This window comes from Macrosteles quadrilineatus, unplaced genomic scaffold, assembly GCF_028750875.1.
Source record: "Macrosteles quadrilineatus isolate MER2022 unplaced genomic scaffold, UCM_ALF_1.0 Scaffold_33__1_contigs__length_1397503, whole genome shotgun sequence".
NCBI lineage: Eukaryota > Metazoa > Arthropoda > Insecta > Hemiptera > Cicadellidae > Macrosteles > Macrosteles quadrilineatus.
The window spans coordinates 158,371-174,050 of NW_026542626.1; the positions used below are offsets into that span (position 1 = coordinate 158,371).

Here is a 15,680-nt window from a genome sequence, read left to right on the forward strand (position 1 = left end):
GTGAGGCCAAGTTAAACGTTATACAACCTATCCAGTTTATAATATTATATACCAGTTTATAATATTATATAATATTATATTGGTTGATGTCGTAAAACGTCCTCTCCTTTATTTATAAAGCTTTTTTTTGTCAAGTCTATAGATTTAGTTATATAACCCTACCAAAGTTAACATTCAAAGTTTGCGGGCGGTTTAGTTGGCCTCGCCAGTGACTTTCACTCATGGTTTGCGGGCGGTTTAGTTGGCCTCGCCAGTGACCAATAACATTCACACAAATACAAAGAGGGGCACAGGTTCTATCCAATCTGAACCCCTCAGTGTACACACATTCACACAAGTACAAGGCATAGCACAGGTTCTTCTAAATCTGAACTACTCAATGTACACACACTCACACCTTGGTCAGGTTACATAAGTATATATCTATAGACTTGTTTTTTTTTACTAGGAGAGCTATATACATTAATATACAGTGAAAATTACAAAATTATTTACAAAGAAGTTTACATTTACAATACACTTTATGTGGCCCTTTGGACTTTTCTATATCCAAAAGGTAAAGTATCATATTGACCTTCATACCTCCTTTTAGGACCAGTTATTTTAAACACTTTGCTCTCAGCGATGGTGACGATGTCTCTGTCTCTAGTCCTTCTGATTCTACTTTCTTCAATTTCAACAGTCTGTTTTGCTTCACTCAGAACCATCTCTTTTAATTTTTCAAAATTTACAACTTTTGATGTTTTAAAGTTAAGGGTGAGGCCCTTGATTTTACATATTGGGATCAATTTTTGTTGATTGGTTGACCAGACAAGGTACGCGTAAGTTTTAGGCCCCCCAGAGACAAACTCAGTGATATAAGAGCCAGGTCCATACTCTACTAATTCGTCAGTCATTTCACCGAGGTAATCTCCTGTAGACACCCTATAAAGACCGTTTCCATATATGTAAACAACACTGTCAGTATCATAATATAATACTTGAGCTCCTAGGGCCTCAAGGTGTTCATAGAGCTTGAGTCTTGCCTGCGAGGTAGTGTAGGCCGCAATACAAACGTTTATGTTACCAAGAGATTCACCTACCTCTGTTAAATATTCCCATGAAACTACAACAACCTCATCATTAACAATCTGAATTCTGTTTACTTTAATTTCGGGGCTAGAGAGCATTTGAAATAATGTTTTCGAGTCTCTAACAATAGTAGCCTTAGTTTGATTTTCCCTCTGTCCAAATTTTCCCCAAAAACTGTTTAGCATTAATTTTGCCAAAGATCTCAAACCTCCATTCTTAACAATCTTTTCTTTCTCCAACTTAATTCCCTCGTGACCCAAATACTCTGCAATATACTTATTTTTGTCCTCCTCAGTCTTACACCATTCCGGATAGCACGAAGCTTCCTGTTTCATCTTAAGAAATTTATTGATAAAATCGGTGAACAAACCCCCATTTTCATAAGTCGCTACCTGATACTCCCACAACTCATACATATCCAATACAATATACCCTTTCTCTACTGCCTTTCTGATTTCATCCATTGTCCATGTCCCAACTAATGCCCTATTGTCACTGTCATGATTACACTCTCCCTGATACATCATTTCCCCACACGTTCTACACAACACAAACATCAATTTATCATTCATTTTTGTAGGGAGTACAGGGTGGTAGAGATCACGAGGCGGCAATACTTTACATTTTAACAAACCCTCTACACCCATACCTCTTTCACGACACTCCCTGTCTCCTACATAGATGGTTGGGTGGCCTATGGGGTACTTCCCATACTTACAAACATAAGGGTATAGGGAACAAACATCAACATACTGTATAGTTTCCCCCTCAACACATTTGTGATACGATTTTGCGTTGCCCGTCCTACCTCCAAAAAAAGCCTGCCTTGGATCAAGTGGGAGATTGTTTAAGATAGGCAAACTATCCAGATATTTAAGCTGCTGATCTTTTTTTTGTTTACGAAATTCGCATTCCCACATCTCTACTAGTGCGTGTTCTGTAAACTTTGCATTTTTAGCCTTGGTTCGCTCATAGCGAAGATGTAGGCTATCAGAAGGATCCTCTTTTAAAGGAGCGTGACGGTTGTAAGGAAAACATTTAACACATCCGTGGAAATAACAACCATTAAATTCGTAGATGTTCCTGCCATCAAAACCATCTACTTTCATTCCATTGACTTTGACTTCTTTACCTCGACCTGCGTGGTCAATCCTAATCCCGTTGGTTTCCTCGACCCAAGAAAGCCATTGGAGCGCTATATTTGATTGATTGTCTACTAATCGATAGCCGTTCTTAGGGATAAGTCCGATAGTATTGGGTTTCAGGAAATTACGGCGGAAAGCTAGATTACAAGCACTCGCAATGGTAACAGCCTCGAGAAACGGGTCAACATTACACTCTTTTAGAAAAATTGAACGAAACTTTAGACAGGCTTGGGCTAAGATATCAACATCTGAAATACAATAGGCTAGGATCTCATTTTTAATGTTGAACTCATAGTTACTAATGACCTGGTCGCTGTACCATTTTTCAAAGTCATTGTGGGATTTCTCAAACATAGATTCGGGACAGTAGTACTTTTTGTCCGGCATAGGGCCTACATAGTCTTGATTTGCCAGAGTATTAAACAGGTGGGGAAAGTAGCCTTTCTTTTTCTCTGGAGGTAGGTCAAAGGCTTTAGGCAGAGCAGACAGAGCCATAGGGAAGTAGCTAAGGGAGTCAACAAACCTCAAATTATCAATTTCCATTAGAATGATTTTAGTTCCCCGCATTACAAGTTCCGGTGTGAATTTTGTTTCTTCCAACAAGTACTTTAACAAAAATTGAAAGTCAAACCCCTGCCCATTGTGTGCAATTACACAGATTTTTTTAAACTGTTTCCTCACTGACATGACATAGTTCATAAACTGATTGATAGGGTCATAGTCAAACACTCGTGTACGATTTTTACATGCTATACAGAATTTCCCCTCAATACACTGATAACAAAATTGCTGGGACACACACAAGTTTACTTTATGCACTTTACTTTCAGGGTCAGAGGGCAGAGGCTCATCCTGACGGGTTTCCAAGTCAAAGAAAATAAAAGCATAATCTTTAGATTTAGGTTTACCCTCATTAGGTTTCATATAACATTTATGGTTAGGATCTTTAAATGCTCCACAAGGTTTACAAAATACTTCCCCACACTTATGTGGGGTTGATCGTCCCTTAAGCAAAACTAGTTTCCCGCAATCAAGACATTTCTTTACATGTTTACACCTATCAACCTGATGCGCAATGAAACAGCGTTGGTTTTTATAAGTTAGATTGCATTTAGGACACAAGCTTCCCCCATACACCTCTACACAAGGAGGTGAGATAGTCTGACAACAGGGACAAATGTTTGAACAGCGGTGCTCACCTTTATGATCATACGGGACATGACAACCATCACAGAAATAGTTACATACAAAAGCAGCAGTCAGGCTAGTAATTACATTGTAATGTCCATTATGAAACAACAAGTTAATTTTAAACTTGGGGTTCTCTACATTTCCCTCAAAATACACATCCCGACCTTTAGCGTTGTAGTTGTACACAGTGATTTTATAGTCTTTAAGCAGATGTTGGAATTTTTCAAGCTCAGAAATACCTGCACCACCCTCAGGCATCACGACTCTTGCTCTACGTACAAGTTCCTGAGCTCTAACAGTCTGTCTTTTTCTATCATCTTGTCTCACAGCTTTGTATTCGGGATCTTTAGTTATATTAGCTATAGCCACTACAATAGCACGAGGAAGACACAGGTTATCTTTATTATTAATTACAACAATCCCTTTCCTAGCTTTACATTTTTCATCAAAAGTGTTGTACAAGCCTGGTCTTTTGCGGCACCCTGAACCTACAGGGAGATTAACTCGGGTACATTCAACTTGAAACGTGTCCGTGGACTTGATTGATTCAGCGTTTGATTGCACAATTCCCCCAAAAATTTGCCATAAGACATCCTCGTTTACTTCATTTGCAGGGCGAAAAGCAACAAACCCTGGCTCTTTACTTTTTAGGTTAAGTGAACGCAAAGTAAATCCCAATTGGTCGCCCTCCTGACAAACTTCTTTCATTTCATTTACAATTTGACCAAACCCTTGTCTTAGCCAGTCAATCTCACTAGTTTCTGGTGGGGGGTTAGAAAACTTAAAAACAGTATTAATTCCATGAATGCGAAATCTCTTTACATAATTTTCATGTTTATCTAGAATATTTACAGGGACAATTACTTCAACAGAATCTTCTAGAACATTTACAGGTTCATTATTATCAACAGATTCATTGGAATCTACTGGAGCAGAGTCACTTACATCCGTCATCTTGAAGCACTGGGAGCAAAGTGATGCAATAATGGCAGGGTTGCGATAAGGGTTTATATAGGGACAAGAATGACCACAAATGTGGTTATCAAAGGTGACGTGGTACACAAGAGGAAGTGATAGCTGTTGTTTTAGATGATGCAATACCACAAAAGTGGTTATCAAAGGTGGTTATCCGGTTGTGATTTGGTACACAGGAAATGATAGTTGCTATTTTAGATGATGCAATACCACACAGGATGTCGACATTATATTTAATATTATATACTATATAATTATTATATACTAATTATGTTTATTATTTGTTTCAGATGGCTGCCCCTCTCCTCCTCCTCTACTAGCACTAAGTATTTAGTTGTAGAAATATCAAAATATGTATATAATATAAATAGAAATAATATAAGTTTGTATATATAAATAAATTCATATTTAGCTTTCACAGTTGTTTTTATTATTCTTTCAACTAAATATCCAACAAGTTTTAAAATTACATAATCTAATAGGGGGAGGCAATGGAAAAATTGGCGGGAAAGCATATAAGACAGAAGTGAGGTTATGTTACAAGAACACCTAACCTGTAGTTGGCTAGACACTAGTGCTGTAACCTAGTAGAGAATTTTGTAAACTAATACCTCAACTTAGAGTAACATACTGTTAGTAATAAATTATTAAGTAAAAAGTGAGGTTATGTTACATATACAAAGTCACATAAGTGGCTAACAGTAGTTGGTAGCACTAGTGCTGCAACCTAGTAGAGAATTTATAAACTAATACCTCAACTCAGAGTAATCTGTTATGATGAATCTTATATCAAGTTAATCATTATTATAATTATACCATCGACACTGGCACTCCAGTGGTGAATTAACAAAGTGGTTTAGGTAAAAAGTGGGGTTATGTTACACATACAAGAGATCAAACCTTTAGAACTTATATACAAACAGTTAACTATACCAACAAAAAAAAACACCCCTACCGGAAATGATTGGTGATTGGTAAGGATTAAACCTCTAAAACACCCACTACAATACAACACTATACAAAAAACAACCTAAAGTAACTCGTTTAGCATAGATTAGATGTAAGTTTGACATATGATATTTAATAGCCTTTACAAAGACCATTTTTATACTCAGTGGTAAACTTAAGCCTTCTTTCAGCTGTTTTTAACATCAGATACATAAATTATCATTTGTTTCATCACACTATAGCATATATAGAATAACCTCCAATAATATATTAGTTAGCATTAAACCTCTAGTATAGGCTAAAATTAAACCCACAAACCTCCAACCAATATTTACACACCCTGTATATGTAAGTTACAGAGATACACATATACAAATTATAATATCAACATAACCTCCAATACTACTACACATTTAACATTCTTTTATGATCAACGGTAAAATTCCACTTAAGCCCTCTTTCGGCTGATTTATATTTATTATACACTATAAAATAACCTCCAACATTTACCAATTATGATCAACAGTAAGGTTTAAGCATTATACACTATAAAATGTTTTTTTTACAAATCCTACTAGGATAGGATTGAACCCGTGAACCTCTAAACCAAGTGATCAGCTGAAATAAACAGTTGTGATTGGTTAGGATTGAACCCATAAACCTCTAGCATAGGTTAGGATTGAACCAGTAAACCTCAGTTACCATTAGTGGTTGGTTAGATTCGAACCCGTGAACCTCTAACATAGGTTAGATTCGAACCCGTGAACCTCCAATGATAGGTTAGCATTAAACCCATAGACCTCAGTTTAGATTCGAAACCTCTAACATAGGTTAGATTCAAACCCGTGAACCTCCATGTTAAAATCAAATCTCCAATACACACCCTGTATATGCAAGGTATAGGTACAAGGGTATAGGTACCCTGTATAAGGTGTCATTTACCACTATAAACTCTATACCCATAACTACTGTTGTGGCTCATATGGTAACGACTCCAACTACCAACAAAAAGACCGGGGTTCAAAACCCGGTCAGGCCAACACTTTTTATCCATTATTTAATATTTAATATAAACACCTACTGACGTCACGTGGTCAACTAATATCACGTGGTCAACTAATCAGCTGATCAGCTGAGAGTACACCTAGATCATCTCAAGGTCAATTTCTGCCAAGTCGCTGTGCTGACTACTCAATGTATTTCTTCCACTACTTGCCAGCCTTTTTTTCGTAGTTCTTCTGCGATCATTGCTCTTACAGCATGGTGTCTTGCATTACGCAGTAAGGCACCAAAGGGACAAGAGCCAAGGACATGCGGAAGGGTTTCAGGCTCCTTGCAATGTCTGCAAAGGGTTCCATCCTGGCTTCGCCCTGGTACGCTGCGTACTGGTACAACACCAGATATCATTTTTAATGAAGTGATCCATTCTCCTGTAGTAAGGCCATTTTTTAAATAAATCCATGTGTTGCTACTAGGCACTTCTTTGAATAATTCTATTCCTCTACCTTTACATGGTAATTTAGACCAAAGTTCAAATTCTTTCAACTGTAATTTTGATCTCAAATTTAAACCAATTCTTTTTTTCTCTTTAAATTCAAAATCATGTGTAAAAATATCATCAATTTCTATTTGAAGTTTTTGAAGTGACATGGTAATTCTTTGGGGGATGTTTATTAGCTCGTTTACATGGCTATTTTGTACGTTTTTTAGAATTACACACATATTTATATGCTGTATAGAACTTTCCCATTTTGCTCGAATTATTCCAAGACCTTTGAACCTTTGAAGTTTCACATTTACTATAAATTTTCCTCTTTTCTTCATCTACTTCTAGGGGTTGGTTTGATGATGTTTCGAACCTTATTGTTGGATCAATTACAATTCCACTTTTAGATTTTGTATCATAAATTAAAATGTCCAATCTTCTGTTCGATCCACCATCTTCAGTGCAATGTAGTAGTCAGCACAGCGACTTGGCAGAAATTGACCTTGAGATGATCTAGGTGTACTCTCAGCTGGTTTAACTACAGCTGATTAGTTGACCACGTGACATTAGTTGACCACGTGACGTCAGTAGGTGTTTATATTAAATATTAAATAATGGATAAAAAGTGTTGGCCTGACCGGGTTTCGAACCCCGGTCTTTTTGTTGGTAGTTGGAGTCGTTACCATATGAGCCACAACAGTAGTTATGGGTATAGTGGTAAATGACACCTTATACAGGGTACCTATACACTTGTACCTTGCATATACAGGGTGTGTATTGGAGATTTGATTTTAACATGGAGGTTCACGGGTTCGAATCTAACCTATGTTAGAGGTTCACGGGTTCGAATCTAACCAACCACTAATGGTAACTGAGGTCTATGGGTTCAATCCTATCCTAGTAGGTCTGGAAAAAAACACATTATATAGTGTATAATGCTTAAACCTTACTGTTGATCATAATGGTAAATGTTGGAGGTTATTTTATATAGTGTATAGTGCTTAAACTTTACCGTTGAGCATGTTATGTTGATTTTATAATTTGTACATGTGTATCTCTGTAACTTACATATACAGGGTGTGTTAATATTGGTTGGAGGTTCACGGGTTCGAATCTAACCAATCACAAAACATGTTATTAGAGGTTCACGGGTTCAATGCCGGATGTAATCTTACCACAGCTGTTTATTTCAGCTGATCACTTGGTTTAGAGGTTCACGGGTTTAATCCTATCTCAGTAGGTTTTATAAAAAAACACTTTATATAGTGTATAATGCTTAAACCTTACTGTTGATCATAATTGGTAAATGTTGAAGGTTATTTTATAGTGTATAATAAATATAAATCAGCTGAAAGAGGGCTTAAGTGGAATTTTACCGTTGATCATAAAAGAATGTTAAATGTGTAGTAGTATTGGAGGTTATTCTATATATGCTATAGTGTGATGAAACAAATGATAATTGTATCTGATGTTAAAAACAGCTGAAAGAAGGCTTAAGTTTACCACTGAGTATAAAAATGGTCTTTGTAAAGGCTATTAAATATCATATGTCAAACTTACATCTAATCTATGCTAAACGAGTTACTTAGGTTGTTTTTTTTTTGTATAGTGAGAGGTTCATAGGTTTGATCCTTAGTGGGTTATATGAATTTATGTATGTAACCACAAGTGAAACAGGTCTATTATACTAGAGTACTAGTGTTGATGCAGTAATAAATGTAAAAATATATAAGATTTACTATGTATTACTTGTACTATATGTATATCTTGTATAAATGTTTTAGTCTAAGTTGTCAAAGCTTTCTTTAATGTAGCAGTGATTCTTACTATCTTGGTTGATTACGTGACCTCAAACCAATGCTTTGTTAATTAGTAACAACTGATTATATGACATTGGAGCGACCTCTACAGTGTAGCTTGTTTGTGTAGTTCAACACTTGTGTAGTTCAATGTGAGATCAATGTTACAGCTTCTATTATGGGTAAGTGTTAGAAGTAACTATTTATTAAAACTATTACTATTTTGAAATTTGTATTATAATACAAATGTATTAACAATAAAGGGTTTTTGAGGTTAAATAAAAACAGTAGATTTTACTCAGAGAAATATATATTTAGCCTATCGGCTATAAATTTTCTGCAAAAGGGACATCTATATACCCTGTGCGCGCAATTAGGGCACAGGGTATGCCCACATGGTTGTAAAGCAACTGTGGGGGCATTCTCTAGGCAAATTTGACACGTTACCGAATTAATTGGGGGATTTGATGGTCGTGGAACTCGTTCTGATATCATAGTGTCTATTTGGCCGGTAGTCTGCCTCAATACACCTTCTAACGTGTTACGGAGGTCCTCCCATAGAGCTGATATAACTGCTGGCTGTAGTCCACAAGCATTTGAATAACCCTCTAATGTATTTCCGGCTAAGCTAGCTACAGCTAGGAGTTCGGTTCGTAGCGTAGCAATCCTACCAGCTGCAGCTGCAGGTAGGGTAAATTCCGGGTTATTCATAGCCTGAAAGATATTATACAAGAATTAATGTTTTTATCTATTTATATAAAATAGTATAAACCATAAATCAGCTGGTTAGTAAAATTTATTACAGTAGTATATAATAAATCTCTCTCAAGTTGGAGGTAAACAATAGTTAAATTTTGTGTGGAAAGTTTAGTGTAAACATATTAATTTATTTATACTTAATTTCTCTTTAAAGGATACCTACCCTTTGAATTAACCTCCTGCGAAAGGTTTCAAGGCGAGCGCTCTGCCGGCAGCTGCGACATTCACGTGTTTCAGGTATAGTTGAAGTAGAATTCTGAAAATAGAAACATATATATTAAGCTGATTTTTATTTACTTCAATATATAGTTGATTTATCATCAAGGTAATATTATATTTGGATCACTCATTTACTAGTTAATCTGTATCATATAAAACTGGGGTAGCTTTCTCTTCTAATTTAAATTTATTGTTGAAGGAATAAAAATAACTGAATAAACCTTTGTTATAAAAACATATACTACAGATTTATATAAACATTTGTAGATTTAATAATGTAGTGTTTAACTAATATTCTTTCTATAGATTTGTATAGGTGAAATATTTGTTTAAGTACTATATCAAGTCCCAATAAGTGGAAAATAATATGGTTTTATAAACCAGGTGTAGCCCACTGTTGGAATTTAAAACTTATTAGAACTAAAAATATATGTGTTGAAGTAACTTTGTGATTAGTTAACTAATGCAACTCTATTTAAGTGTAACAGTTTATTAGATTAATAGCTATAAAGATTAATAAGTTTGATAAATGTGGTGTTTTATTTTTAAATCTTTAAAAAAGAGATAAATAATAACAGAAAAAATCTAATAGCTGTAATTGTATCTCAACACTTTTATTTGTTGTATATATAAGAAATTTATCATTAGTAACTAAAGCAAGCTTAGGAAGCTAATATGTTTAGTAGAGTTAAAACCATTGAAGTAATTACTTAACTATATCAGCAAAAATAAAAAGTATGTTGAGTTGAATGATTTGATTTTGAGTTTGTTCTTACAGGCTATCAGTATTACACTTATATGTCTTGTAATGTTAAAATACTTATTACAGGTTGTATATGTTGGGGAGATTGTGATGGACCGGCTAATTCATCAGCTGTTGGCCGCTGTCTAGCAACATCAGCTGGAGTATTCACTGTTGAAGGTGTTTGGGATATAGCTGAAGTTGAAGGTATTGTAGGTCTAACGATATTACCTATATCGGAAGATGGCTATTGAAAACAAAATAAGTATTAGTAATAGCTTAGGTAGTAATTACTTGATTACATCAGTAAAAATAAAAAAATGTCGAGTTAATTAAATTGATTTTGTTAAAATACTATAATAATTTGTACTTGTTTATACAAGTATGTTTTATTAAACAGAACCTTACTGTTGAGCATAAAAGAATATTAAATATGTAGTAGTATTGGATGTTTATAATAAATGTGGAACAAACGATAATTTATCTATCTGATGTTAAAAACAGCTAAAAGAGGGCTTAACTTTATCATTAAAAGCTACTAAATATAGTAGGTTTGACTTGAAGGTGGTTGATAATTATCTAACTTCTTTGGTAATTATCTAACTACATTAGTAAAATAAAAAGTATGTTGAGTTGAATGATTTGATTTTGAGTTTGTTCTTACAGGCTATTAGTATAACACTTATATGTCTTGTAATGTTAAAATACTTACTACAGGTTGTACTCGTCTGGAAGGTTGGGATGGTCCAGCTAATTCATCAGCTGTTGCTGTCTGCTGTCTAGCAACACCAGCTGGGGTATTCACTGTTGAAGGTGTCTGGGATATAGCTGAAGTTGAAGGTATTGTAGGTCTAACGATATTACCTATATCGGAAGATGGCTATTGAAAACAAAATAAGTATTAGTAATAGCTTAGGTAGTAATTACTTGATTACATCAGTAAAAATAAAAAAATGTCGAGTTAATTAAATTGATTTTGTTAAAATACTATAATAATTTGTACTTGTTTATACAAGTATGTTTTATTAAACAGAACCTTACTGTTGAGCATAAAAGAATATTAAATATGTAGTAGTATTGGATGTTTATAATAAATGTGGAACAAACGATAATTTATCTATCTGATGTTAAAAACAGCTAAAAGAGGGCTTAACTTTATCATTAAAAGCTACTAAATATAGTAGGTTTGACTTGAAGGTGGTTGATAATTATCTAACTTCTTTGGTAATTATCTAACTACATTAGTAAAATAAAAAGAATGTTGAGTTGAATGATTTGATTTTGAGTTTGTTCTTACAGGCTATTAGTATTACACTTATATGTCTTGTAATGTTAAAATACTTACTACAGGTTGTACTCGTCTGGAAGGTTGGGATGGTCCAGCTAATTCATCAGCTGTTGCTGTCTGCTGTCTAGCAACACCAGCTGGGGTATTCACTGTTGAAGGTGTCTGGGATATAGCTGAAGTTGAAGGTATTGTAGGTCTAACGATATTACCTATATCGGAAGATGGCTATTGAAAACAAAATAAGTATTAGTAATAGCTTAGGTAGTAATTACTTGATTACATCAGTAAAAATAAAAAAATGTCGAGTTAATTAAATTGATTTTGTTAAAATACTATAATAATTTGTACTTGTTTATACAAGTATGTTTTATTAAACAGAACCTTACTGTTGAGCATAAAAGAATATTAAATATGTAGTAGTATTGGATGTTTATAATAAATGTGGAACAAACGATAATTTATCTATCTGATGTTAAAAACAGCTAAAAGAGGGCTTAACTTTATCATTAAAAGCTACTAAATATAGTAGGTTTGACTTGAAGTTGGTTGATAATTATCTAACTTCTTTGGTAATTATCTAACTACATTAGTAAAATAAAAAGTATGTTGAGTTGAATGATTTGATTTTGAGTTTGTTCTTACAGGCTATTAGTATTACACTTATATGTCTTGTAATGTTAAAATACTTACTACAGGTTGTACTCGTCTGGAAGGTTGGGATGGTCCAGCTAATTCATCAGCTGTTGCTGTCTGCTGTCTAGCAACACCAGCTGGGGTATTCACTGTTGAAGGTGTCTGGGATATAGCTGAAGTTGAAGGTATTGTAGGTCTAACGATATTACCTATATCGGAAGATGGCTATTGAAAACAAAATAAGTATTAGTAATAGCTTAGGTAGTAATTACTTGATTACATCAGTAAAAAAAAAAAAATGTCGAGTTAATTAAATTGATTTTGTTAAAATACTATAATAATTTGTACTTGTTTCTACATGTATGTTTTATTAAACAGAACCTTACTGTTGAGCATAAAAGAATATTAAATATGTAGTAGTATTGGATGTTTATAATAAATGTGGAACAAACGATAATTTATCTATCTGATGTTAAAAACAGCTAAAAGAGGGCTTAACTTTATCATTAAAAGCTACTAAATATAGTAGGTTTGACTTGAAGGTGGTTGATAATTATCTAACTTCTTTGGTAATTATCTAACTACATCAGTAAAAATAAAAAAATGTCGAGTTAATTAAATTGATTTTGAGTTTGTTCTTACAGGCTATTAGTATTACACTTATATGTCTTGTAATGTTAAAATACTTACTACAGGTTGTACTCGTCTGGAAGGTTGGGATGGTCCAGCTAATTCAGCAGTCATTGCTCGCCGCATTGCAACATTAGCTCGTGTATTAGACGACGACCTATCTACAGATAGCCAAATTCCATCGGTTGAGGATGCCTGGGCTACAGCTGAAGTTGAAGGTATTGAATGAGGTGTAATAGGAGGTACTACTAATGAGGGTCTAACAACAGAAACTATTGTTGGTGAGAGCTGTTGAAAATAAAATGAGTATTAGTAATAGGCGGGGTGTTATTAAAATAATATTAAATTGTTTAGGTAATGCTACCTACATGTTCTGATGAAAACATTCGTAGAAAACTTGAAGGTTCCAGTATTATCATATTTGTAATTTCTTCATGTGGAAATCCAGAAATAGGGATTGAAGCTGAAGGGATGTTTGTTAGGTCCCTCTCATAAAACACACCATCTCTCTGAAACAAATAGTTTAAAATGTAAATAGGTATAAGATTCTCTTAAACTATAAAAATCTTTTTGTCTCTATATAACTCACCATAAGAATTCGTAGAACACAGGTAACATCATTAATCCTTGAAGTTATATAATAATCCTCAACTAACAGCTCCTGCAAAGCTGTTGTATAAAGCTCGCTTACACACCTCTCAGCATAATCTTGGTCTACTTGCCGGAAGTTGGTGGGTATAGCAAGTCTAGCTATAACTTCTTCCTGAAACACAATCTTAGCTAAATAATGATATACAGTATAAACATATATAATATAAATTATATTTTAATATTGTTTTAAAAATATTTAAAATGTATTTTACCGAAAAAATGTGAAGAACTATCCCTCTTGTGTGTACGAACCAAAGGCCAAAGTTATTTGATCTGTTAATCTGAAACATAAAATGGTTATAATATAATCCTAGTAAATATTTGTTGTATTGTTTTTGCTTGTATATTTTTGGACTTTTTAAATACTTCTTTTAAAATATTTCTTACTGAGTCTCCACGGGGTAAAAGCACTCGTTCTGTATTTAGCCGCCTACGTCTAGTGGGTGGTGGTGAAGAACTCTCAGATATCTGTAAAAATAAAGCTTATTAAAAATAGAATAATAATAACTAACTGTTAGTTTAACTATTATTGAAATCAACTCATCTGTTGGTTGCTAGACTTTTTTAAAATTACAACCTTAAACTAAAATTAAAGTTTTAATATTTTTTATCATAAAACTCTGTTACATACCTAGGATTATTTAATATCTAAGATATGTATTATATAAGGAAAACTATAACTTACATTATTTATAGCTCTTCTTTGTTCATTTTGTCTACTCTGTAAATAGAAGGAAATAATATTATTACCCTATTTGAACTAGTATTATTATATAACTCTAAAAGAATTTTTTGTCAAAACATTTTGTTGGTTAGGAATATCTGTGTAGTCTAAATATATACACCTGTGTGTTTAATCATGCTTAACATTATATGTTGTAGCTTTCTGAAATTATAAGGCTCTCTTATAAATAAAAATTAAATCACAAACTATGATCAAGTATATATATATATAGTATAGTTGAGATAAATAGAACTTGTTTGAAATGTAGAACTTTGTGATTGGTTTGTAATAGAAAAAAAGCTATTAAAATAAGTAGAATTTAAAATCTTGTTTAACAAACTCTAACTAATTCTAATCTATAAATATACTTACAGCTGATCTTAGAATATCACGATCATCTTGAAAGAAGGAATCTCTTGAACTCTGACTTGGTGGAACTACAGATCCAGGGCTTGAAGGTGGTGAATCTATGATGCTTAAATTTGGGCTTGATGGTGAACTAGCTGGTGAGTTGTTTTGTATAGGAGTTACTAAATAGTTATAGATGTGATCATTTATGTGTATCCAGTTTGTATTAGCTGTAAAACGCCTTGTTGTTGTTTGCCAAGCCCAAATAGGGTTGTCTTGAAGTGTATACATTCTGATCAATTGCCAATTATATCCATCAATGTTTTCATGTATGATAACTATACAATTAGAGGGACCTGCTCCTTGTATTTGTATTTCATGTATTAGTTGTTGCGCCGTTTGCTAAAAAACAAATAATTAAATTATATAGCTGATTAAAATATAAACAATAATCTAGAAACTTTTAAAACAGCTAGAGCAGAGCCTAAGAGTATAAGACTAGTTTGCAACATATTATTTATATAGATTATAAATATGTTTGTTGCTTAAATTATAAATACTAATAACTTTTAAAGAGTTAACTTAATCACCTCACTATAGTCATCAAAACTAAAAACAAATTCTTAAAGCTCTTGTGTAATTGATTACTGTGTAAAATCTGTCTAAATAAAAGGTTTAGTAAAATATATTTGATTTAGAGTAAAGTTTAAGATATGAGAGGTGACAAAAATACTTAATCTTGATATATTGTAAAAATCTAATTATATATATTCAAGTTATATAGCTTACCCAGGTAATTGGATAAAAGTTGCTTAATACATGTGGCGGGGAGCGAGGCGGTAAAAGCGGGTTAGCTTCTAAAATGAGAAGATGGCCAAGATCGTTTTGAAAAAAACTATCTGTCTCCATAGCAACAAATGGCTGAAAACATAAGTAGAATTAAAAACCTAAGAAGTTGAATTAAACACTTAGATAAGTAGAAGTTTATCTATATAAAGCTTCTACTTACAACAAGAACAGAAGATTCAGCCTCTCTTAACATATCTCTTAAGTGTGAGTTAAGGACAATCC

At 33.5% G+C, this 15,680-nt stretch overlaps 2 protein-coding genes across 2 annotated transcripts; one reads left to right on the top strand and one right to left on the bottom strand.

Annotated features, from left to right (window-relative positions):
- Window positions 1-521: 521 nt before the first annotated feature.
- On the bottom strand, window positions 522-3,140 carry LOC129005782 (uncharacterized). Its single transcript, XM_054434792.1, has one exon. The coding sequence runs from the start codon at window positions 3,138-3,140 to the stop codon at window positions 522-524; it is 2,619 nt and encodes an 872-aa protein (XP_054290767.1).
- Window positions 3,141-8,793: 5,653 nt separating this feature from the next.
- LOC129005783 (uncharacterized) lies at window positions 8,794-14,960 on the top strand. The gene is made up of 7 exons (XM_054434793.1): window positions 8,794-8,797; window positions 10,423-10,542; window positions 11,053-11,175; window positions 11,686-11,808; window positions 12,319-12,441; window positions 12,952-13,104; window positions 14,636-14,960. Exons 1-7 carry the CDS (start codon window positions 8,794-8,796, stop codon window positions 14,662-14,664), a joined length of 675 nt encoding a protein of 224 aa, XP_054290768.1. The 3' UTR covers window positions 14,665-14,960.
- Window positions 14,961-15,680: the final 720 nt, after the last annotated feature.